The 26,456-nt window shown below is 29.9% G+C and overlaps 2 protein-coding genes across 3 annotated transcripts; both read left to right on the top strand.

Moving 5' to 3' along the window:
• The first annotated feature begins 1,212 nt into the window (after nt 1-1,212).
• On the top strand, nt 1,213-8,167 carry LOC124830044 (HNH endonuclease). 2 transcript variants are annotated; one of them, XM_088116348.1, is made up of 8 exons: nt 1,213-1,759; nt 2,877-2,931; nt 3,325-3,399; nt 3,611-3,702; nt 5,273-5,354; nt 7,073-7,153; nt 7,540-7,623; nt 7,828-8,167. In XM_088116348.1, the coding sequence occupies exons 1-8, from the start codon at nt 1,407-1,409 to the stop codon at nt 7,939-7,941; spliced, it is 936 nt and encodes a 311-aa protein (XP_087972474.1). In that variant the 5' UTR covers nt 1,213-1,406; the 3' UTR covers nt 7,942-8,167. The 2 variants fall into 2 exon arrangements, with proteins under 2 accessions (XP_087972474.1, XP_047159606.1); XM_047303650.2 differs by lacking the exon at nt 7,073-7,153 and having other exon boundaries at nt 1,222-1,759.
• Nucleotides 8,168-14,520: 6,353 nt separating this feature from the next.
• LOC124830043 (GATA transcription factor 9-like) lies at nt 14,521-15,861 on the top strand. The gene is made up of 2 exons (XM_047303649.2): nt 14,521-14,770; nt 15,020-15,861. The coding sequence occupies exons 1-2, from the start codon at nt 14,657-14,659 to the stop codon at nt 15,716-15,718; spliced, it is 813 nt and encodes a 270-aa protein (XP_047159605.1). The 5' UTR covers nt 14,521-14,656; the 3' UTR covers nt 15,719-15,861.
• Nucleotides 15,862-26,456: the final 10,595 nt, after the last annotated feature.

The raw sequence follows: 26,456 nt of genomic DNA, 5'->3' as shown, positions 1-26,456 counted from the left end.
TGAACTTTGTGACCATTCAAACCAAAGTTCTAATACATTTTATATAAACTTAATTCATCTTTGCCCACTAAACCCTTAGATAGCATAACTTGGATACTTTGAATCGATGAAACTTCTAACCTTTAAAATAATAAATTAGGATTGGTTAAAGATCCAAACAAAGTGATGATTTAAAAATCATTACACTTATCATTCAAAACAAGTACCAATTAGGAAAAATACGAAATTTTACTAATAAAATAACAAAAACAACAATGATACGAATAAGTATGTTTGAACTAAATCAACATATATTATTAATATATTAAAATTCACATATACTAATTAATATTAATAAATTCATTAAATAGTTTAATATTTTAAAATCATGTATCATATTATTAATGACGTATCAATTTTATTTTAAATTATATTAATAACCACCCTTACAAAATTATATATAATTAATATTTTAATTAGTAAATTCAATTTTAATTTTAATTTTAATATATATATATACACACTAAATTGCTTAAAATAATTTATATTTTTAAAAAATATAATTTTTCACTAATTTAATGTTTTATATTAATAATAATTATCAGTATTAAATTCTATAAATGTCTTTTTTTGCATATATTTTTAAGAATATTATATTTTTAATTAATTAAATGTAAAAGCTTAATTGTAATTTTTCTATCATATTTATGAAATATTTATTTAATACAAAAAATAACAAACAAAAGAAAAAAAGTTACACAGGTATTGGCTTATGGAAGTTGATTATAAACCAAAATTAGATATGTTTTTGACATTTGGAATATTTTGGGGTCTTGTGAACCAAAATATGTAAGTTAAACACTCATCGAGTTAATTTTCAGAAATAAATGGGAGATGATAAACTAGAAAATTTTGTTTTTGGATTAGGATAAATTTTATAGAAATTTTTTGGAAAGGTTTTTTTTTTTTTCATTAGTAAATATGTGTACTGCAAACGTCTAATTTATTATTATACAATTAAAGAAAAAGTCATTCGACGACTGTATTAATTATTTATGACCTCAAATAATAAAAACTAAGACACGTTTAAATTAAAGAAAAAATAGAGTGCAATTTTGTTTACTTAAAATTTATGACCTGATTTTAAGTGGCATATTTGTGAATTCGGGTCAAAACACAGAGGATATTCGGAAGACAAGATAATGTGTGGTAACGGGTCTTTCCGTGGCCAGAATGAATTTTGTTGGGTCATTTGTTCTTTTCCTGCAAAAATCAATGTTTCAGTTTTTCAAGTTTCTCTCCGACCTATAATGGGGTCTCCTTGTTGAATGATCTACCAATAAAAATATCTCAGTGTTTGTTGCAAAAGTTTCAGCAGAAAGGTACAAACTTTCCAAGTTTGAAGGAGAAAGTAAGTGAAGGGTATTATGGCACAGTTCACTACGCAGGGTCGGCTGAAGTTGCTCTTCAATGGGGAGGGCGTGTCTTCTATTTTGGATCAGAAGGACCCTTTTCTCTACAAGTGCAGATCAGTTCAGACCAGCGAGCGAAAAACAAGGTGCATAGGTTCTTCTGCTAGGATTTACTATGCTTCAACATCTTCTTTGTGTAACAAAAACAACCGTTGTAATGCGGGAGCAAGCTCCACTGCTGGCAATGGGAGTGTTCATGATGAGGATGATGATGAAGATGAGGACGCTGATTTTGATGAGGACGATGATGTGTTTGACGGGGATGGCTTGTCTTGTTTCCGTGGTTTGGTTTTGGACATAGCTTACAGGTTACTTCTTTCTTAAGCAAAATTTTGCATTTTTTTTGCTGTTGCTGTGCATGTACAGTAATAATATTTGTGATCTTTACGTTTTACAGGAATTGGGAAAGTTCATTTGGGGTTTTACACATCAGGGTGGTCTAATGCTTTTATACTTCCTATTTCTGTACTTTGTTGATTGTTAACCTTTTCAGCTGGTTTGATAGTAAGGTTTTGGTAGTTGTTGTATCTCTAGGAATACTGCGTGACTTGGTGCTTCGGGAGTTTTGTGACAAGTTGTTTATTGTGATTTATTGTGCTATTTGGAGTGATGGTAATAAATAATTCCTTTATTTGGGGAAGTCTCCATGGAAAAATTATAAGAAACAGTGGGTTTGATTAGTTGCCATTTGCCTAACAGAAGGATTTGTGAGTATAGGGAGATGTACAAATGCATACTTCTGCCATCAATGGTAGATCCATTCCTTAATTTTTTTAGCTTTACACATTTGCCAGTTTAGTTTGGGCTGGACTTGACTTAATGAGGTGAGGATTCAATGTTGGATTTCAACATACTCCTGTTCAATGTCAGTACTATGATAGGTTTTAATACCATCTTGAGTTTGAACTGAAATGAACTCAACCCCAAAAGGCTAGCTCAAGAGGTGAGAATTACCTAAGTCTTTGTAAGCTCTTGTTTGGTCATATCTATAGTTGATGTTAGATCTCAATGTGTATTTTATCTTTGAGTGACTATTTTTATGACATATTTGTTGTTTGCTTCGGGAAATTCAGGATCACTACCAAGGAGCATTTGCATAATTTGGGATGTTGGTTCTACACACACACACAGCTTCATATTTATCACTATTTATTTCTTTATTGTTTTTTTAATCAAGATAAGTACAAAAATCTAGATTGATAATGAGTTGGTCAACGCATCATGCTTTTGAAACTGTGGTGTAATCACTTCCTGCCAGTTATCGATTTTTCAGGGATGAAATACTGTATACTTTATAGTCTCAGTGTTTAGTGTGTGTGAATAGTATGAAATAGTGACGATTTATTTTCTCTTGTATAGTCACCAATATCAAGACACCTGCTCAGTTGTTTGCTTATGGTTCTGACTGCTGTCATCCTGCTCCAGGCCAGTAAATGTCGTAGGCTGGAAACGTGCTATATGTTTGGAGTTTATGGAGAAGGTCAGATATTTCTGCTCAACTTTTCATTTGCTATGTTAATTATAGTGTGCAATAAGCCTATTTTATGTATTTTATCATTTTGTGATAGACATGAATATATATAGTGTTAAACTAAACCAAACTAATCTTCTTAATGAATTGGTGGGATTTCTCAATGCATATATCATTTCCAAAAGTCGGGTGTATCTATGAACCAAGCTTCTAATCCTTTTCTTTTTGGTTCAATATGTGTAATCTGAACTTGATTTGTTCCCCAGGCCTGGTGGTCAGTTTGCACATACCAAGATACTGACACATATACTGATTCCGGCTACAGCTTTTGACTCTATTTCTTCTTTATTTTAGACAAACACTGAAATGTGGTTATTATGTTTTGAAATCTCACTTTTCCAGGCTGATGTACTGGAGTATTATGCTAAGACAGTGAACTCCCCCAGTGGATCTTTCTATATACCAGCTGTTTTAAGGGTATGTACAACATAATATGCTTTTGGTTTATTAATATTTCTGGTGCTTCCCATCGTTGCAGTAAAACCGGTGGCTCTAATTTAATATCAACATGTATATTTTGTTTTTAATCATAATGATTGTTAAGCAAATGGTTATTGCTGAAAATTTTTGTGATTTGCCTGGTCCATTGAATGAGCTCAACTTAGTTTTGTTTTGGTGGTTGGTACAGGTTCCACATTTACTTCAGGTTGTTAAAAGAAGAATAATCAAGAACAATCTTAGTCGAAAAAATATACTATTTCGAGACAATTACACCTGTCAGTAAGTGCTCTGTGTTGAACTTTATTTTTTAACAAATCTAAATATGTTTAATTTCTGTCATTCACCACAACAAAACGGAAATATTGTTTTTCATACTGCCCCTAGCAAGGGTTAAGGAGGAGAGTTGTGTTGGGCCATTGATGGCCAAAGTAAACATGTTGATATACCAAACATGTCAGTAATTTTGATTGATTATTCAACTTGGACCAACATATTTGGTATATCGGCAAGTTTACTTTTTTGGCCATCAATGGCCTAACTCTCCTCCTTAACCCTGGCTAGGTATATATTTATATTTCTGTAGAATTGATATTACTAAGATTCATGCAGCTCCTAGACTTTAAGAATTTGACTGTGTTAGGAGTTAGGACAGATTGGAAGTTGCTTGGAAGATGAAAGAGAAGAAAAAGTGGTTACTACTAGTTAACTAAGAGATATAATAAGAAGGGATTAGTTAAATAGATGAGTTGGGGGAAGTAAGGGTTGGGTTGGGAGAGGACTTGGGGAATTGAATTTGAAAGAACCCAACAAGGGCTTGGTCGATTGTGAAAGGTGGAACTAGTGAAGGAAAGATCTTTCTCCTCGTTCTATCCACTTTCAGTCAAGCAATAAAACCATGTTTTTCTTTATTTTGAATGCTGGTTCCTAACACCATGTATAGATAACTTCAGAATTGCAAATACAGCCGTCCATGGTATTAATTAACAATTTATTCACGGACAAGACTTTAAACCTGGAAAGCAATGTAAGGCCAACTATGTGATAAGCTGAAGTACATACACCTGGAAAAAGCTCAACTGTGGCCATGCTTTCAGTTAAGCAATTTAAGTTGATGCTCACATTACATTATCGCAGTAAAGAAGACCTAGAAGTTGTTTTTACATTTTTTCCTCTAATGGGAATGATTCTCCATTTTGTGGGAGATATAAGACCTAGAAAAGAATTCCCTCCTTTACTTTCAGATGTGAAAGTAAAACTATTGAAGTGAGCATCAATTTTCTGAACTTTAACCTAAATCCAACTTAATTTTACCTTTGGTTGGGGGTAGATCAAATATAAAATTCTTGTTCCCCATCTCTAGTTTGGCACAGCAAGATTCATTCACCTTGTAATTTATGAGAATGAGAATTAGAATTAGGTAGCGTGAATTATTATGTATAAATTGTTATTTGTTCCTTATGGAAGCCCTTAGCTAGCATGAGTCTGTTCATTGCCTCTATAATGGAGAGCCATGCATAATGGATGTAACCCTTCTCAACATTTCATGCTTGTGGAGTAATTATGACTCAAACGACAAACAAAATCAGGCAAGAGAAAAGAAAGACTTCATTTAAATGGAATTGAGCAGAAAATAAGAGAAAGATCTTCCTCCAAGTATCTTGCTATTATTGTGACTAACCTAACTCCTAATAAATTATCAGTCAGAAGGAGCTTCCTGTGTTTTACCTTTAATTTTAGCTTTCCTATGAAATTACCTTGAGCACAAGGATGCAAAGGTGTTCTTACCTTAGGTAATTAGGTTAGTTAGGATACAAATCCTTGCACTGATATGATATGACCTTCTCAACAGGTATTGCTCTTCACGTGAGAATTTGACCATTGATCATGTTGTGCCCGCTGCGTTAGGTGGAGAATGGACATGGGAAAATCTAGTAAGAATCTTTTATGCATATAGATAATACTGCTGGAAACTACATAATAATAAACATGTTCGACTTTATAAGTTTCCAAGATTCATCATAACTTAAATATAGTTTAATTATTAGCCTAATTATTCTTTCTTATAAATTGCGTCTTATATTTACTTGTTCTATGTAATTGTTTTGTATATATTTCACTCAAGCAAATCTCAGACAAGTATCCTCCCTTAGCTTGTGTTTTGACTTGGAATTTCATAGTTTCTAAGACATTCAAATACATTGAATTTAAAATTAATCTAATTTTAAATTGTTTTATGTTTTTAAATGTTTTGTTTAGACAAGACCATTCAAATTTAATGAATTTTAAGTTTCTTGTTTGGATAAAGTATCTCAATTACCACCAAAACAGAAAATTATTTGAATATCAAATCATTATTAAAAATTCAAATATATCAATATTGATTATTTTTTATAGTCGGTCTTGGTTGATATTATTTCTCGGTTGAAGTTTGTCAAGATTTCTTTAACTGATATTTACTAAACTTTTACATTATTGACGTTAACCGATATCGCTTTTAGTTGGAGTTGTGAACAATTATTTAAGTTAACATCAATTAATGCTATTTTTACAATGCTGATGGTTGGAGATTTTTTCTTCTAACTTTTTTTTTATCGATGTTGATTGAAAAATTTTCCCTGTTGACATTGGTATAAAAGCGCAGCCCTAATTGTTGGCAGAAAGTTTTCCAGTTAACATTAATAAAGAACCTAACAAAATATTGACAAGAAATAACATCTTTGTTGATGATAAAAAAAATCATAGCAAACACTGACAAAAAGATAATCATGACAGCATGAATTGAATTTTTTTTAATTCATATCAGCTAGAAAATAACATTGACAGATAAAAATTTAATTAATGTCGAGAAAGAAATAATAGTGTCCACAACTTAAATTACAAAATAAATTCTATTAACATCAATAAAAAAAAACCGAGTCTGCATTAGCCGGAAAGTATTTATCCCGACCATGTCTCATGTCTCAGCCTTAGTCAAGATGATGTTCAAAAGCAAAATCGAGTTGAAGGAAAAATACAAAGAGCAAAATGTGAATTTGAAGATATGAAAAGTTTCAAATTCTTATTTTTTAAGGTAGAAAATGAAATTCTCTAATTTTAAATAATTCAATTACTTTAATGAAATTATAGAATTTCAATTTCTTTTGAAATTCCTTCCCCAAACGTAGGCTGTTTTTCTGCTTCTGTTCACTGTTCATTATTTGCTATTCAATTTGGAAGTCGGTTATTGTACTCATCATTGTTCATGTTTGCATCATTTACCTCTATTCTTCAGCCCCTATTCTGTTACCGTGGTTGAGTACATTCTAATGGCTTTTGGACCAAGTCCAACCTTTGATACCATTAACATTCTGTTAGATAATGAATAAAAAGAATGCTTTCGATCAAAACAGCTCAATCGAGATCATATTATATTGCTGTGGTTCATACTGGTAATTCTACAACGATTTTCTCATTGTATGCTAGGTAGATCCTGGATATTGGATTCTGGTGCTTTTGATCACATTGCTAGTATTCCTCCTCTTTTCTCAAAATTTTCATCCACCAAATGCTTCAAAGGCTAAAGCCATTTTGAATTAGTCAAGCTATATCTCTTCTTTCATTAACTTTGAATTCAGTTCTTTTTATATTTAGGTGCCCTTTTAACTTAAAGAATTGGAAAACTAGAAAGATAATTGGCATAGGCTTTGAATCACGTGAACTTTCTATCTTCAACCTCCATCATCTACCACTGGTGCTATTTTAGGATCCCCTGACCTTAACTATGGATTAGATCACCTAAAGTAAACAATTTAAAAATATTATTGCTCATCTCTCTTGTTTACAAATTTTTGAATGTGAGTCTTCTCAGCTTGGGCAACATGTTCGGGCTACTTTCCTAACGGAAAATACTCAACTATCTTCTTTTTGTGCATGAGCTTTCACTAGGTAAAAGTATATTATCTACTTGTTCTGTCAAATGCATCTTTTTTGAACAATCCTGTTTTTTTAATCCTCTGATTTTGAATACTCAAGAATCAATAATTTCTTCCCAGCCACAATAGGTGTTCGTTACTCCCTCGTTACTTATCAGCTTCTTCTTTACATATGGATCTAGAACTCAGTATTTTCTGATGACAGGTGACTGCTTGTGCCAAATGCAACTCCAAAAAGGGTAAAAAAACTTTGGAGGAGGCAAAAATGAAGTTGATTAAGGTCCCAAAGGTACTTAACTAGCTATAACATAGTTGCTTTCTTCCCATAATTCATGAAAGAGCAACATAATGGCTACCAAGAAGGAGTTACCAATGTTAAAATTCGAACTTTCGCTTACGTTGTTGAATTGAAACATAGTACCTATTTCAACGTATTCAGGCTTTTTAATGTTTCCATTTTCACGATTAAGTGAATGTTACTCTTGTAATTCAGGCTCCAAAGGACTATGACATTCTTGCCATACCTCTAACTGCTGCGGCCCTGAGAATGCTGACATTAAGAAAGGGAACACCTGAAGAATGGCGTCAGTATCTTAGGTCTCCTTGAGTTAACACTCGGTGATAGCTGTATAGTCCTGCATGTCATGAAAACTGAATTTATCCTTGGGCACCCCCCCTCCAGAATAACTAGAAATTGAAGAAAGAAAAAAAAATCTTGATTTTTAGGTTCTTTTAAGATACTTCAACTTTGTAAAGAAATTCATTGTAAACAAGGCCTTCAAACCTATGCATATTAATTCCTGTCTGAATGAAGTTACATATTAACATTGCCAGACCTTGTTCACTTTGAAGGATTTGGTTTTGTAGCTGCTTGTTGGTGCACTGATTAGTATGTGTGGAAGCCTTGATGGAATTCAAATATTTAACTAATCTATACTCAGATTTCACTCGTCTCATCTATTATTTTTGTTTAACTTTGTGAGTTAGAATTGGTTTTCATAATTAATGAGTAAGCTTGGAGGCCTGTCCTAACCTTGACTAAGCAACTATCTCATTGTAAATTTGAATTATTCACCACCAGAAAATTGAAATTTGATCATAATGTTTTCAAGATATTGTAATTGGCCACATTGTGATTCCTTTAGTGAACTCGCATTCAGTTTCATACTAGATGAGAACGCAGAGTTGTTGCAAGATCGGTACTGGTAAGTAATGTATGTCCTGAGCGAACATAGGCAATACAAAAATGAACTGCTGATACTCATTTTTGAAGGGTAATGCTACTGACACAAGTCTAAATTCAAATGCAATCATACCTGAGAATCTTTGTATTAGTAGACATTTCTTTATATTAATACTAAGAATGGATGATACTAAATTAATTCAAAATAGTTTTCTTCTTCATCCATTCAGACTAATACCTATATATATTAAGCAAATGTTGGTAATAGACTTTTCTCTTAATCATCTTCATGCATAAAATTTTAAGAATAGAAGCTTTAGTAACAAATAGGTAGTAAAAAAGATACTAGATATGATAAGCACCTTGGAGATGTAGATTTCTGATCCATCTCTGTTCTCATCCTTTGATACCATGTTCAGTCTTTTCAATGTTGGAAAATGGTTTTTCAGACATGATAAATGCCCCCTAAAATTTTAAATGTTTGCCCAGTAGGAGTTCCTGTTCTGGTGCTGCACATGGTTCTCTGTTTCAATGAAGCAACTTGTGTTGATCTGCAAATGGCACCACTATCATGCATTGGTTCAGTGAAATGGACCTAACACATGACAAGTATTTATGCCATTTACATATTTATGCAGTAGAGACAGGTTTTCTTATTGGCCAAAACTCAGATACAATTTTCAAAGTCTTTTTGTACTGTTCTTCCATCACAATTGAGGTTCAACTTGACAACATTACAATAAAGGTGGACATAAATTACAAGGTAAAATTTTAGTTTTTTTCATTAAAGAATCATAAAAAATTGTATTTAAGTTTGTCTTTTAATGTCAGTCTAATTATGTACTTTAGTGGTCAATGCAAATAAACGATGAAACCTTCCATAGATACAAGAGCAGTATTAGTTAGAAATAAATAAGTTCTAATAAAACTATTTCCAACATGAATAAAGGCTTTATACAAGTCTCTAGATATCAACTGTTGTTTTTTTTATTATTGATTATGAATTTTTATATTATGAGACATGTAAAATGATCATTCGTATTAATTTAAATTTAACTGCCTTGATTTAACTTGTATTTTAGAGTATGTAATGCACTTGAACAAAAAAATAATATTAAATTTTGTATTAAATACTATTTTATTATATAAATTATATTTTAGATTTCATATAAGTAAATTATATTTTATGCAACATTATTTTTAACTATCAATAACAAATTTTAAAACATTGAATTTTAATTTAGAAATAGATTTAAAGAGATGACCAGTTAAAACAATTTCAGGTATATTAACAAGGATAAAAGAAGAGTAAACTAGTTTCCTTTTTCTTGTTTTCAGCAATGCTAGTTGTTAAATCATATTAAACTTGAAATTAAAGTTAAAAGGTATATCAGAAAGGAATAAAACATTAACAAATAAAATATGATATTTAATACATGGTATTAGGATAAGACACGTAATTTACAAATACTTATATTAAAAAAAAAAACTCTTAAAGGCATGTTTGTTTATAAATAATTTATAAAAACACCTATCTATATTTACATCATAAAAATAAATATAGACTTAATTAAATTTTAAATATTTTATAAATTTGTATGTTTTTAATTGAATTCTTATTTTTTCTTATTAAGTGTTTAAAATAGTTTTATTTTTATATAAATATATTATTGTCAATGAGATGACATAATACTTATTTTTATCTTGTATTAATTTCATCGATAAATTCACTACTTCCTTTAATTTTCTTCAACTTTTCCAATCAATTCTTTCAGAGAACGAGCAAGTTGAATACTAAGTTATAAAAGATCAATTAATCACCAAAAGAACAAATTCATCACTAAATTATATACAACAAGGCAAAAAGTAAGAATTATATTACCCACACAAAAAATAATCTACAAATATTTAAATAAAAGTAAAAAGTTTATGACAATATTTTTAATAACCTTAATTAAAATATTTAAATTTATTAAATACTTAAAATTGAAATAAGTTATTATAATTTTTTTATTATAAATAGTTGTTAGAATAAAACATATTATATAAAATATAGAACTATAAAAGAAATGATAAATTCTAACTTTTTGTTAAAGATGACAGAGTTAGGTTGAGCACAATAATATTTATCCGTAATAAAAGAATTCATTTATTAATGTCAAGGTTTAAAAATTATTTTTAAAATTGATTCGTTATCCAAATTCATAATAAAAATAATCATTCGTTATTTATTTTTTATTTATCATATATTTATTTGAAAAATATCTATAATTATTTTAAAATATATAGATATTAGTGGATATCTATATATATTTAAAATAAATATTTTATAATTTTAAAATAAAATTACAAAAAATATATCAAATATAATATAAATCAAAATATAATTTTAATTAAATTTAATCTAATAAAATATAAATTAATTTAAATTTTAATTAAATTAAAATTACTAAAATATAAATTATATTTTCTAATTATATTTTCTAATAATTAATATTAGTATATACTATAATTCATTTATAAATAAATATTATAATACTTATCATTATTTATTATTCGTAAATAATAAACGTATGTATATCAAATATAACTATAAATTTATCTGTAAATACTCCCAAATACGAATATATTTTTCTTTGTAAAACATGAGAAAGAGAAAAACTCCACTTTGTGGACAGAAGATTGATGTAAAAAGGGAAAGATGGGTTTGGTGTCACATATTAAGGAAAAGGAAAAGGGAAAATGCGACATTTGAAATTGCGTCGTCTCGCATGTGGCACAGCCGCACAGGACGTTCCAGCAGGACTGATAGATCATCAAACACAATCCATCCTAATTCCAACATATCCAATTATCCATACTTAGGTGGCTACACTTTCCTTTTATCACATTTTTTTAATTATTGGAGATAAAATAAATTTATAAACAGATATAAATTAACAGAATTTCTATCATTCAAAATTTATTATTTATTATTTCATTCATTATCAAATTATTTATTAATATTTAATTTTATATTATTTTTAACAAAAAATGTATTAAAAGTTTAAAATTAATCATAAATAAAATAAATTTATAATATATAAGTAAATCGATTTTATAAGATTTTAAGTTAAATATATAAAAAATAGTAAAAAGAAAATAAGACTAATATATTGATTATTTTAAAGTTTAAGTTAAAGTTGATGGTAATGTCTTTGTATAATTTTGTTCAAATCCTATCTATGTATCTCCATAGTTAATAAAAGAGTGAAGAATATTGATTGGAAAGTAAATTTGAGATTTAATAAGAAAATAGGATTGAAATTGTATGTTATGTAAAAGGAGGGTAGGAATAATAGAAGAAGTGTTAGCCAAGATTTGTGATTTATTGGAATAGTTAAGTTGAATGGGTGTGAGTGATGAAATTATTGGTTGAACAGTGAAGAGTGATGATTCATATGGAGTCCCATTTCCAATCAAACTAGAGAACAGTGTTTCCTTCATTATTTTCCTTGCATATGAGGGCAATGAGAGAGAGAATGTATGGAAGTCAAAGCATAAGAGGTGACTTACTGAGCAGTTTTAATTGCATGTGTATGTCTGCTCACTTATACTCACAAAACAACCCTTCATGCTTCATTTTCAAGCACCTTCTAACCCTATTTCTGGGTCCTACTCCTCTTCCACCATGACCAAGTTCCCTGCATCATCAATCACTTCTTCATAATACAACATTTCTTATTATTCTCCTTCTTTTACACACCAAGATAACAAACCTTCATTACTCATCTCTCTTCTTCCCATTCTTCAATCTTATGTCTTTTAATAAGTCTTTTCAAATAATAATCTCATTAATATTACACTTTTAACTTATTTTACTTCAAAATTTCAATCTCAGTTTTGTTTTAAAAATGTCTCCAAAGATTAAAAAAATATATATTTAAATTATTCATATTTATTTTGTTATGTTACTCTCTAGGTTCTGTTTCAAGCCTCTTCTTTCATGATCATTCATTTTCAATTAATTACTCATCCAACTTTGGCCCACCATACTTCATCATGCACATATTGGTGCTGGAATTTTATTTTATTTTATTTCTTTAGTTTTCAACCAATCAACAAGAAACCATATTGTAATTGGGTTTCACTTTCAAATTCAAATATTCACTATAGTTTGTGTGTGAAGCCATGACCTTTCTTTCTTTTATTTACTTCTCTAAGTTACTTTTTAGTTATATATATACATTATTGACAATAATATGTAGTAGAGAAAAGTGTGAAAGTATAGTTTCATGAAATTATAAATTAAAGTGAAATTAAATATATAGTTGTTGTATATTGAAATTGAAAAGCTTAAACCTAAAAGTTACAAGTAGAAAATTGTAAAAAGAGATGAACTGTTCAAATATTGATGGATGGGTAGTTATATAAAGTTGGACACATGTACATGTAAAATAAGAGTGACAAGTGGAACAAGCACCGCTTGTAGGTTTTCAAATATTGAAACTTTGACAGCTAAATCTAACATCTTTTTAAACAAATATATTAAAAATTTATATAACAATAATTATAAAAATCAAAATGTTTTCTTGATATGGTACAACAAATAAATTATTATAACATGACATGTTTTATTGATGTGATCTTCGGAACTCATTCATAAGCATCTAACATATTTAGATAAAAAAGTCATTAGTAATGTTAATCAAGATAAAAAAAATTCACACACTTTAATTTTTTATTTATCAAATTTCTTTCTATAAAAAACAATATTATACATTTCTTTCAATAAGCCAACATTATTGTGAATCAAAGAACTTATAATTAGATAACCTTTTTTTTTTAAATAAAACATTTAGCATTTATTTTTAAAAATACCCCAAATACAATATATATATATATATATATATATATATATATATATATATATATATATATATATATATTACAACCACTTATATGAACTGAGCATTTAAATTATTCTCCTTGATGACTTTTTCTCAAAACTTTTAAGTTATGTGCGCTCCTAAACCCTTAAAGTCAAAATAATCAGTTATTTTGAATTTGAATTTGAAATTCTTGACATAAATAACTTTCTCAAAAAAAGAGTAAAGAGAAAATGGTTATATAAAAAAAAACTTCCACCAATTAATTTACACACTTTACAAGATACTTTTTTTTTTACAATATTACGTATCAATTTTTATCCAAATATAATGTTGTACATTCACTGTACTGAGTCACATTAACAAAATTTCATAAAGTGGATAAATCATTAGATTCTTAGTAACACTATAATCTAAGATTTAATTTGTAATACATGTAGAAAACTTTTTTTAATGGATTTGAACCAGAAGAGTAAAATAATAAATTTGAAGTTTTAATGTGTAATTTTACTGTAAGAGCAGTGATTTGAACTTAAATGTTGTTGGTTAGATTATAATATTTGCATTGAGAAAGCTTACCTTCCCTGGGTGTGATAGGACCACAAAATTGAAGGCAGGAAAACTTGGGAAAAGTTAAAAGATTTTGGAAGAATCTGAATGTTAAAACATTTAAAATGAATCTGAAAGTGGCAGAAGCAGTCTGTGCCCTGCTCTCTTGGACTCTTCCAATGCATCTTTTGAGATGTTTAGCAAAGCAAAAGGGAAAGCAGAGCATCTAATACTTACTTCTCTCTGCAAACCTAACCGCACTCTTAATATTTTTACCCCAAAAACAAATTACCAACTTTATTTTCCTTCATGCAGAAAAAAAAAACATGGCGGTTTATTCTATTTGCACGCCATAGGAAGAAAAAAACACAAGAGGAAAATAAGAAAGGTAAGCAACGAATATACAGATAACTAAATGATGTTTTGGGGTAAACAAGGTTAATGTGAGATGAGAGATGGTGATTGGTGTTTTTGTCTGCATGAGATAGTGATGTGAGCTTTCACAGTGATAATTTTGATTTGTTTTCTTTTTGCTTTTAACCTTTTATCTGCCGACAAAAAACCAAGGCCCATATTGATAAAGGGTACCCTCAGACAAACGTTCAGTTCTAACTTGGAACACCAATTTTGGCTCTCTCTCTCTCTCTCTCTCTCTATTTCTTCTCTTTCACTCCCCTCTCTCATTGCTTCAAAAATTACACACTCTTGAGTTTTAGCCTCTGATGAACATGAATATGTGCCAAAGTGTATCAGTTACCACTGAATGCCACCAAGAGCAGGTTTTTGCCCCTTCTTGCTCAAGCAGCCTTGATGACCTCTTCTCTGCTCAGAACACGGTCAGTCGGTCACTTTAATGTTGTCTTTTTTTTTTATCCATTTCTTTTTCTGCTTTTCGAACTGTTCTACCTTAATTTACCTTGCAAGTTCTACTGTCATGGTTTCTTTCTTGGTTTGAGAAAGTGTTTGACTAATTCTTTACCAGGTTTGTAGCTATAGTGCTATACCACTGGAGCCATGCTTTGTGGTGTATATAGTAATTTCTGATATGTTGTTATATTTTGGATTGTTCCACGAAACGTGTGTAGGAAGTGGATGTCGAGTTGGAGTGGCTTTCGGAGTTTGTGGAGGACTGCTTTTCGAGTCCCCCAAGTTTTGTGTTGGGAGGCGGTGGGGCTAAGAGTAATACAAGCATAATAAGCATAAGCACAGGCGGCAGCAGCAGCAGCAGCAGCAAGGGTTGTTCTTCAGGCACATTGAAGAGAGCCCAAGAGAATGAGTGTCCTTTGCAGAATTTTGCCGTGCCTGGGAAGGCGAGGAGCAAAAGGAAAAGGCTTTCGGCCCCTAGAACGAAGGACCCTTTGAGCATATGGTCACAGCATTTGAACCCCCAAAACGAAGCCTTGAGTTCTGACCCTCAACTCCTGAAACAGGCTTATTGGTTGGCCGACAGTGAACTGATGATGATGCCAAAGCCAAAGGAGGAGCAAGAAGTGAGGAAAGTGGTGATTGGGGAGTGTGAGGTTGAAGGTAGCAGTGGTCAACAAGCAATGGCAAGGAGATGCAGCCATTGCTTGGCTCAGAGGACCCCACAGTGGAGGGCAGGACCATTAGGTCCAAAGACACTTTGCAATGCATGTGGAGTTAGGTACAAGTCTGGTAGGTTACTACCAGAGTATAGGCCAGCCAAGAGTCCTACTTTTGTTAGCTACTTGCACTCCAATTCCCACAAGAAAGTCATGGAGATGCGGATGTCTGTTTACTCTTCCATTTCTTCTGACCTTTAGTTCTTCTTAGCCTTTTATTTTTATGTATAAATCAAACTTCAAATGTTAGGAACAAACTATTTCCAAACAGAGATACCATTATGTAGACTCGTTAATTTTACTCTGCTATCATTTATCATATCATAATACCCACATTTATATCATTTCATTTTCTCCTTTCAATCTTCTTATGACAACACATTTCTTAAACAAAATCTACTCAACAATGAAGTCTGCCGAAGCAAAAGGTAAAGAATGGATGTGTGTTATCAGTGAGTGATTTGCAGTTCCTTGACTTTGGCCTTCTTTCCCATTTTGCAATGGGCCATTTTTTCAGCTTTGAATATTTCTTTAAAACAAGAAAGACGTGAAATTTGTTCCAATAGGTATCGAATTCTGTCAGTATAAGCATGTGGGAGTGGTCTTAATTTATTTATTTATACTATGCAGTTGGCATGCACTGGCACAGAGAGAAGATCGTTTCATCCATTACGAAATATGCACATGCACGTGACTTTCAAATTCTTAAACCTAAACAAAATCCAAGACCATCAGAATTCCTCAAATTTCTTTATTTTATTCTTCTGCGTTACTGTGATTTTATTCCATTTCCAAAAATGGGACATATATGGGAAACATCTTCTTTAAGAAATTCTTCTCCTTCTCTACCCTCCAATCCTCTTTATTCGATCCTGCTGGAAGGAGTAATTTCAAGCTGCAAAATCATACCACAACCAAGGTTTGGAATACTTTTTCAATATAAATCATAATTATATAACATAATTCCCTCATAAAAACTTTCTCTTCCAAAATTTTAGCAGAAGAAATTCAAGAATCATTTTTACCTGCTGTTTGGACGGAGTAATCAATAGAGTTTAAATGAAAAAAATTAAAATTTAGAAACTTTTAGACAGTATTTCAAATAATTATAATGGTGAAATTAAAATTCACTAAAATAAGAAAGAAAATTGAAATTTCGAAACTAATAACTTTATCTTTATACATATGTATCTAAAAAATATAATTATTAAATATTATTTAAATATTTAAATTTGCATAACATTTTTTAAAGTTTAATTTTACAATTATATTTTAAAAAATTTCAAATAATTTATCTAAACAAAAAGTTAAAATATAAAATATTTTAATTGTTTTATTTAAATAAAATACTTGAAAAATAAAGAGAATTCAATCGTAACCGATTTAAATATTATATATTTTATTTTAATTATAGATATTCTTATTCAATCACAAACTTACAATATTTATTTGTCAGATAAATTTAATATCTTTGAGCAAAAAATTTCAAAATGCTTAGAAGATTTATCCTACCAAATATCCAAAAAAAAACTTGTTAATAATATCTTTTCTCTAACACTTAATTAGTTTATCTCTATTCTAAGATTAATGCACGCAATTTTTCTTTTTTAGATTTCACTATGCTAATTTAAGTACATTTTACTTAAAGATATGTCATAAAATCACACTATGTTAATGTAAAATAATTTTTCATTCCTATAATTTAAAGTCTTAAATTTTGATATTGTGCGGCATCTTTTAAAGTTCAGGTTTTAAGCGCATAACTTATTATGTAATTTTTTAAATATAGATCTACAAAATAGAATTATAAATAGATAGTTGTCATTTGGATTAATTTATTAAAAAAATCAAGATGAGGATTTTGAAAAAATAAATTAAGACATTTGTTTAACAAGCATAACGTTAGTTATTGTACCTTAGCAATGTCACATCATAAAATTGACCGTAGAGATGTTATACAGTATTTTTTTGGTCAGAGAAGTGCCGTATTTCTTGGCTTAAATGGTGAAATTTTGGGATAGAAAATAGTTGTCACTATTAATTTAAATATTTAATGAAGTCAATTTGATGACATCACTGAATTTATGAATTTTAAACTTTATTTAATGGTTTACTCTGACTTTAGCCTTTTAATTAATATATATTTTGAAACTAACAAGCTGACAATAAGTAACAAGTAGCAACTTAAATTATTCAAATTAGAGATAAATTTTAAATAAAATTGAAGTCCTCAAGGATTCAAAAGTCAAATCGAAATAATTCAACAGCTATTAATGAAACAGGACAAGAATGTTTAAATACTATTTGGGGAAAATAAGTTTATAACTTCATAAATAAATACCTGTATATCATGTATTATTACATTGTTAAAATCCGTTTAAAAATAACATAAATTTAAAATGCTTTTCTAATGTTAGTTTTATCAGAAAAACTGGGTTCAACAATATTACGTGTGAATTTACATCAGTGAATATTGGATTTGTCTTCATTTTTACCAATATAAAAGAACATTCAAGATAGATTCGAGGGTTTGATAAGATCCTATCCAAATCTAACTTTAGTGGAGTGTTTGAAAGTATTGTAATGCTTAAATAAATTTCTGAGATGAATGAAGTGTTTAGTATCAGGTTGAAGATTTACATTAACAAAGAAAGAAAAATGTCAAAATATACCTAAATGTGGATCAATTTTAACATGGGCAAACAATTAAAATGTGAGATGTCATTAAAACTAATGTTTTTTAATCAACAGAAATATATTATACGAGCATTACAATAGCACAGAATATAACAACAGTGATAAGAATAATTTGATAAAACAAAAGTAATTAAAAAAATAGTTTTTTTAATCAGCCAAAAATACAAACAATGATAAATAATTTGGTAAAAAAATTCAAGAAATTATCAGTAAATACATCATATAGAAAAAATAGATTTAACTTCTGTAAGTTTGAATCATTGCTAACTTATATAAAGGTTATGTAAATTTAAATTTAGGGAATGAAAATAAACAAAAATAATCTTTAACACTCTAAACAAGTATTTGAAAATTTTATGTAGATTCTTGTGGTAATAAAATCTTATAATATGCTTTGCTTTGATACCTTGCAGAAAATTTTATGTCAACTAAATATTTGCATATGTTATTATCTTATATTACTATCATAATACCGAGATGAAATTATCTTAAAGGCTTATACAGTTTTTAATCTAAATGTTGTCCACAAGACACTCAAGTTTTGATGTATCCAATATTTTGCACAAGTGAATTGAGGATTAAAATAAATCTAACTCAACACAAGACTTTTTGATGAAAAGAAACATAAATGACTACTTGTGCAAAAAAGTTTATAATATCACCGTGTTCATGTTAAATTGATGTTAAATCTATTCATAATAAATGTCAATTTTTTGTTTTAAATTTCAAAATAGCATTAGTGTCCTCATCTTTCTCTTCTACGTTTGCGTGAAACTTCTCATCAAAGTGTAGTGACAATATTAAACTCATAGGAACAAGTTGTCGAGGAAGACAAGTGTCGAGAAAGGGGAGCTGGAAAACAGAAAGTGGAAGACAGGTGTGAGCAGTGGAGTGACTGTTCGGTTTTGACGGTAGGAGTAAAACTCTGAGTTTTCAAAAAAATTCACGCCACTCTCTGCATGCAACCATCTTCTTCAACCTTCTGAAAATCCATTCTTCTCCTCTTCTCTCTAAGATTTCTTAATCTTCTCTCTACAAAATCTTACTCTTTTCTTCCTCCGATCATCAAAAAGACCACACCTGAGCATTCCCGGCGTCGAGGGCGTTCGTTTGAACTGATTAGTTTTCGATTCCGAGCTGGTAAGTTCATCTCTCCCTCAGCCATGTGGTTTCCTGGTACATGCAAACCTAGTTTACGGGTTGCATGAATCAATCATCTTGTTCTGAGACTTTATGGATTTTCTGTTTGGTTTAGTTTCGGAAGTTGTCGAGCGTTGAGGGTAGAAGGATTTGTAGAGGTGAACCAGTAACCATATCTGTGAGCGTTCGGTCACGTTAAGAGGTAAGGAAAGCTTATATAATTTGATTTTTATTCTCGTTTTTGAATGCTGGCATGCTTGTTTGATTGTTGGATGAAATATGAAGTATGATTGTTACTATGTTTTGGCTGTATGAATGTATGAAGATAAATGCTAAGGAATGTATTAATAAGAGTATGAATTCTAAGTCTGTATTTCTATGTGAAAATTGATGTTTGTCATTGAAGGTCATTGACCGTTCGGTTTTCTTGTGGACTCGGTTGGAACTGGATTTTGTCATTTGGAGAGAATTCCAGTTGAGGACCGAGCGTTTTCATTTTGGTTATAAACTTCAGTATATCTATATGTATTTGTATATTTCGTTCATTCTTGAACACTAGTTAAATGATATCTTATATTTATCAAGCCTTTATTCTATAAGTTTAGTAGTGTTCAGTCTTACACCAAGCGCTCGTACTAAGTAGTGCTCGGTGTAAGATCCTTGAAAATATTTGTAAGTTAAAATGTAAGATCCATGAAAAAAAAAATATTTATAATAGTAAATTTTAACATTTTATTAGTAATAATAATTTTAATGGATAGAAAAATGTAAATTTTTGGATATAAAGTTATAGTAATTTTAGAGGGAGAGCTTCAAATTTTTGATAACTTATTTAGGATTTTTTTTAGAAATGTGAATAGTAAATAGTAAATAGTAAATAGTGAATAGTGAATAGTGAATAGTTAAAAAAAAATATTAAAATAAATTATGGAAGAGAACACTCCACGTAGAATTAATCATTCAGAGATAAGAATGGTGAATAAAAAATAATTTTTGAATAGTAAAAATGAATAGTAAAAGTGAATAGTAAAAATGAATAGTAAAAATGAATAGTAAAATTTTTGGCTATAAATAGCCAAGGGGGGAGGCTGAAGATTTACACCAAAATTCTAGAGAAATTGTGAGAGAAGAGAGTTAGAGGAAATTCTAGTTAAAGAGAGGAAATTCTGGAAGTTTCCGGAGAACGGTTTGAGAAGAGGAAACTAAGTCTGGAATAGAGGTAAGGGAAGCTAACTTTGAGTATTTCTTTTTGTATTATCTTGAGTCTTGAATATGCTATATTTTTCTTTTGTCTGATTTTAAATCTTAAATATGGAGTATTTTGTTTCTGTATGATTTTGAATTTTAAATGAGAATATGTTTTTTTTGTGTGTTAATATCCAAGTGTGATAGTTGTAAAATGTGATATTGATTATGTTATGTCAATTGTATGTTATTAGTGGTTTATTTTTGTATTTTGGAAGGATTAGAAATTGTCTAACCGGCTCTGCCAGATTCAATTTCTTGTTTCCCCAAACATTTTATTGTTTTCCTTATTTTTTTATTGTATTTTGGAAGGATTAGAAATTGTCTAACCGGCTCTGCCAGATTCAATTTCTTGTTTCCCCAAACATTTTATTGTTTTCCTTATTTTTTTTTATTGTATTTTGGAAGGATTAGAAATTGTCTAACCGGCTCTGCCAGATTCAATCTCTTGATTCCCCAAACTTTTTATTTCCTTCCGTATTTATTTTATTACATTTTTGGAAGGATTAGAAGTTGTCTAACCGGCTCTGCCAGATTCAACTTCTTGTTTCCCCAAACTATTTATTTCTTTACTTATTTATTTTATTGCATTTTTGGAAGGATTAGAAGTTGTCTAACCGGCTTTGCCAGATTCAACTTCTTATTTCCCCAGACATGTATTGTTCTTGTTATTTAATTATAATGTATTGATGGATGGATTAGAAGTTGTCTAACCGGCTCTGCCAGATTCAACTTCTTGTTTCCCCATAAATTTTTATATTAAGATTATTTTTATGATTGTCAAATATTGTATTCTTCTATGACCATTTATAGTAATGTTTTATTATTGTTAATTGTTTATAATTATCTTGTATGAATTCTATTATGGATGTTTATTGTGATGATTTTATTGAATGAGTTTGTTGGCTGAAATTAATCTTGTTGGAAGGTTTGGAATAAGGGTTCTGTAATAGCTTGTATATGGGTATTAAATATATATACAGTGTTTGAGGTTGTTGTGAGAGGAAGTAAAATTAGGCATTTTAAGATTTAGAGCATAAGAAAACAAGGTAGATAAATTAAATAAACAAATTGTTAATTATTGAAGGCCTCCCTTTGTTGGTAGGATAGAGGAACCTTAAAAACCTGAGTTGGCACATCCCTGATCATAGAGCAGCCCTGGCCTGGTCCAGTCAGTTGTGACTAGTCATATGTGCTAGCGTCGAAGGTGAGTTTGATGCGTTCAGACATCTGGGTCCTCTCCGGTGACCAATTGGGGTAAAGAAAAATCTCTATTAGGATGAAAATAAAATAAAACAAGTTGATTGTAGATGCATAATATTATCATGGTAAAAATTTCATATATATTTTATTTATCATTACATTGAACCCAGACTTTAATATGTAGTTCTTAAGATATGTTGATGTATTTTGGTTGATCCATGATCTTTGTTTGGTGAAAATATGTTGAGTTATACTCGTTATGGGCAAAATGAGTTTATAATATGAAGCATGATATCTGGCAATATGTTTAATTTATCGATACCAAAACGGGTTATTATGAATTCATGATTAAAGAATGAACATGATTGAGTTAGGTGGATAAGAGGGTATGAATTGTTGGTTTTTATGAAATGTTGGAGTGGATATGAGAAATCATTACTTATGAAATGATGTTTACTACCGGGAGTAGTATGTTCGAGTTATACCATGAGAGTTTGGTATGAGCAAAGTAACACCTGAGGTTTATGGAAGCAGGCAGAGAGGGGTCTGACCATAAGGCTTCACAAAGTAAGACATAGTATGTAAGTGAGGCTTAAGGAAGCAGGCAGAGAGCGGTCTGATCATAAGGCTTCATGAGTAAGCATGGTACACTTGTAAGATTTATGGAAATGAGAAAGATGATTTTGATAATGATGAATTAATGACATCGGAATAATGATATTTTATCAATTGCAGAAATACATGATTTTAATATTTTTGTTACAAGTTTAATGATTTTATGATATGGTTGGCTTACCCTTATTTGTTTGTACTATGATCATATAACTCATGTTATATGTGATTAGATAATGTTGCAGATGCGGTTGAAAAAGCTTAGAGATGAGAGAGATGCGGGGAAAAACTTTCAGGGATTTTTGTAAAAAGAATAAATTTGTATTGGGAAGATTATGTTGTGTAAAATTTATAAGTTGAAATTTCAATGGTGAAGACTATATTGTTTAAAGTTTGTAAGTTTGGTATTGTACTTTGGAGTAATTGAAATAAAGTTTGATTGTTTATATGAGATATCAAATTAATTTAGTCTCTACTATCAGTAATACCCTTTAAAATATTCGGGTGTTACACTCGGTCTTACACTAAGTGCTTGTACTAAGTGGTGCTCGGTCTTAAACCAAGTGCTCGACCTTGATTCTGTAATTTAATTTTTAAATAAGAGCATTCGGCCAAAACCAATAGTGTTCGGTCTCTACAGTGCTTGGTCTTCGACTAGCACTCGTTCTCCTTGATGTTAAACTCATAAATAAGCTAAGTATTTATAGCGTTTAGTTTCTTCATATAATTCCGTTACTTATTATTATTCGATGTCCTACAGTATCAGTTTCTATGGTGTTCGACCTAGAGTCTTAGTACTCGGCCTAGGCTTATTGGCGTTCGGTCTAAACTCTCATGAGTCAGTTCATTGAATTGGCTCACCTTGTAAATAACATTCGATTATGTTAGTCTTTGAGAAATATTATTGTAATCGGCCTCTTTCTCAATCCCGATAGTAACTCTCTCGATTTTGATCTGTTTTGGAACTGGAGATCTCTCAGTCTCACTCCAAGTGTTCGGTCTCGTTCGGGGTTGAAGATTAACGGTCGGTATTTGGTATCCTATGGGATCTGTATTCAAATTGGTTCGATTTGAGGTTTTGAAAATGAAAGATGATGGAATATGATGTATATGAAATGAGTATGAATATGAAAGAGTGTTCCGGGGAGGAATATCTCATGAATGAATATTGGAAATTGGTAAAGTATGAATGTGGATAAAGCTAAGCTGGCGGTTCATCCTGATATTCCGTGATTACTCATTCTCACATAGAGAAGGGTAAGTCATGTGTGGGAATGACAGGAGGTCCTAGTCCTTATGGTTAATTTGGACAGATAGGACTAACCTCGGGTGGCAGCTGTTGAGGGTATCCCAGTTACTACATCACCCGGGTGCACGAACGTCGTAGCTACACAGAATTCATATAGTCCGGACAGTCAGAGTCTAGTATTAGGCTTTGCATGAAGGAGTTAATGATTTATCTTGTTTAGTTGATTGTGTGAAATATATGCTATTACATGAATTAAATTACATAAGCTTACCCTATTTTCCTGTCTTGTCCGTTTTGTACGTTCGGTTATTGTCCTGTCGCATGTGAGCAAAAGGAGAAGAGCTGTTGGAAGAAGCGCTAGAAGAAGAAAGTTTGGTCGAGGTAGAAGTTAAGACCGAACAGTAGAATCGTTCGGTTAGTAGTTAGTTTATTTGTACGATGACCGTTCGATCATCTTTTACCTTTTTCTTTTGTATGACCGTTCGGTATAGGTCTTTTGTAAACCGTTCGATCTAGATTGCTTATTTGTATAGTTTTAACTTTCTAGTTATTCTGTAAGGTCGTTCGGCCATAAACGTATGTCCTATCTTTTGTAAGACTGATCTGTAATATTATTAACATGTGATTATTCTATTATATAGTTTTATACTGTATTTTTGGAGTGTTACATCATCATACTTTTGACTACTTCCACGTCCTTAACTACAGTGACTATGTGACTATCTTTGTTATTATCATATATAGGTGATAACGAAAATATATTTTCTAATACATTTTTAATTAAAATCATAAAAATCACATCTCCTTTTTATATTAACTGTAATATTATTTTACATTAATCACAAGAAAGTTTATTAAAAAATAAAAATATTTCAAATATAGATAAGAAAGAACTAATTTAAAAAATATTTAAGTTTATGAGAGACTTCAAAATTAATTAAGCCTAATAATATGTAAAAATATATCATATTTTTTCTAAAAATAATTAGTAATATTTTATATTATTTGGCATGGGTTCTATAAAATTTAGAACGTTAGCATTCTTACATCTTATAAAATGATATATTTATACAATGTGAATAATATAATCTTTTCGGTCAAAGTTCATATTGATTAGTAATATGAGATTATTTAGAACAATATAATCTTTAAATATAGCTAATATTTCCGTTATTAATATTTTATTTTAAAAAATAACATATCTCTTACAAGAAATGTTTGATTCACCATATAATTAAGTTAAATATCAACAAGTTGAATATAAAAATAACTAATTGGTTAATGAGATAATAACCCAGTTTAACTATTTTTCATTGCAAGTTTATTATATAATTCATTTTAATAATATTATTAAAAAAATATGGATTAGTTTGGCGGAGATTTATCGCTGAATATTTCAATGTGTTGCTTATTATATGAGTGTAATATAGTAATGTTACACTGTGCTTATATTAATATTATGTACTATAATAGGGTAAAATACCACTTTGAGTATTGATGTATTTTATTTTTGGTATAGTAAAAATAATTATTCTCTTAATATAACAAGTATAATTTTGTTTTTTATTAATATTTAAGGTGATTGAAATTATATTTAATTTATAGTAATTATCACATGTGTTTATTAAAGGGAAAATTAATTTAACATTAAGAAAAAAATGGTTCAAATTATAGTTTTGCTTATGAAAGACTTAGAGTGGGTAGAGAAAGATCACGCAAACTTGGGAGTAGAGATGTGATGAGATCGTGTAAGTTTGTAGTTATTTGACTATAACTAATGAGTTCATTAAAAGGGTTAAGGAAGTGCAATTAGACGATCTTAATTTGAGATGCATAATAAAACTGTTAATTAGTACTAATCAAATTAATGATTTCAAGTTGAGAGAAGATGAAGTTCAAAGGGAGAATTTGTGTTTTTATAATGATAAAAGTTGAAGAAAGTTGTTGTTGAGTAGTGGTTAGTACATGAGCATAAAAAATCAGGTAATTGGTTACTATATTTGGAAGTTCTGATTTAAAAGTGAAATAATAATTGTATGAATGTTATCCATTTGTATAAGCTAGTTTAAACGGTTGAACACCAGGCAAAATATCACATGGGTAGAGTTTTCAATTTGGTAAGGATACAGTGGAACGGTAGGTCAGACAAATCTAGGTGGATTCTATAAGAGGAAATGAAGAGAATGTATCCTTATCTCTTACCTAATAAGTTAATTTTTTAGTAAGAAAATTTTTCTTTGTTAGTGAGAATTATAAGCACCTAGAAAATAGTTTAAGAGTAGTATTGGTTTTAATGATGACGTTCTATTATTTATTCATAAAAGGTTTAATTATAAATAGATATTCTACTAATCAAATTTCATTTCATGAGAACTACAATTTCTCAAAAACTTTTTTTATACTTTTTTATGTATTTTTTTAGATCTTTGACTTCATCCTTCATCTGTTTGAAGATTGAAGAAAGCTATAATACTTTTGGAATCAAGGTCTACAATCCTATTTGATCATAATCTTGAACATAGTAAGTTCATTGTTTGCCTTTCTTTTTGGTTTGTTAAGAAATTTGTTGCATGTGAGATGTTTTGGGTTTGCATGTGGTAAGAGCCTAAGATGAATATTTGTTTGGTTAGGATTGTCAAGGTGTTATGATTGTTGATAATAGTTTTCTACATGTAAGTAAAGCAACATGTGTGAGGCGGTGTTTATGGAGCTTGTGGTTTAATCAAATGAATGAACGCATTGTGAATTTGTGAATGGTATAGTAAAATTTAACTAGTATTTATGTTAATTTAA

This window comes from Vigna umbellata, chromosome 5 (assembly GCF_029865625.1).
Source record: "Vigna umbellata cultivar VRB3 chromosome 5, Vumbellata_1.0, whole genome shotgun sequence".
Classification (NCBI taxonomy): domain Eukaryota; kingdom Viridiplantae; phylum Streptophyta; class Magnoliopsida; order Fabales; family Fabaceae; genus Vigna; species Vigna umbellata.
Note: the sequence above shows the minus strand (reverse complement) of the source record. Positions and strands in the feature narration are given on the sequence as shown.

Excerpts from the sequence above, each read along its gene's own strand:
- LOC124830044 (XM_088116348.1), top strand. The coding sequence starts at position 1,407 with ATGGCACAGTTCACTACGCAGGGTCGGCTGAAGTTGCTCTTCAATGGG. Across the intron at positions 5,355-7,072 it reads AATGGACATGGGAAAATCTA|AATTGGAAAACTAGAAAGAT; the intron begins GTAAGAATCTTT and ends TTTAACTTAAAG. Across the intron at positions 7,624-7,827 it reads AGTTGATTAAGGTCCCAAAG|GCTCCAAAGGACTATGACAT; the intron begins GTACTTAACTAG and ends CTTGTAATTCAG.
- LOC124830043 (XM_047303649.2), top strand. The coding sequence starts at position 14,657 with ATGAACATGAATATGTGCCAAAGTGTATCAGTTACCACTGAATGCCAC. Across the intron at positions 14,771-15,019 it reads TCTTCTCTGCTCAGAACACG|GAAGTGGATGTCGAGTTGGA; the intron begins GTCAGTCGGTCA and ends AAACGTGTGTAG.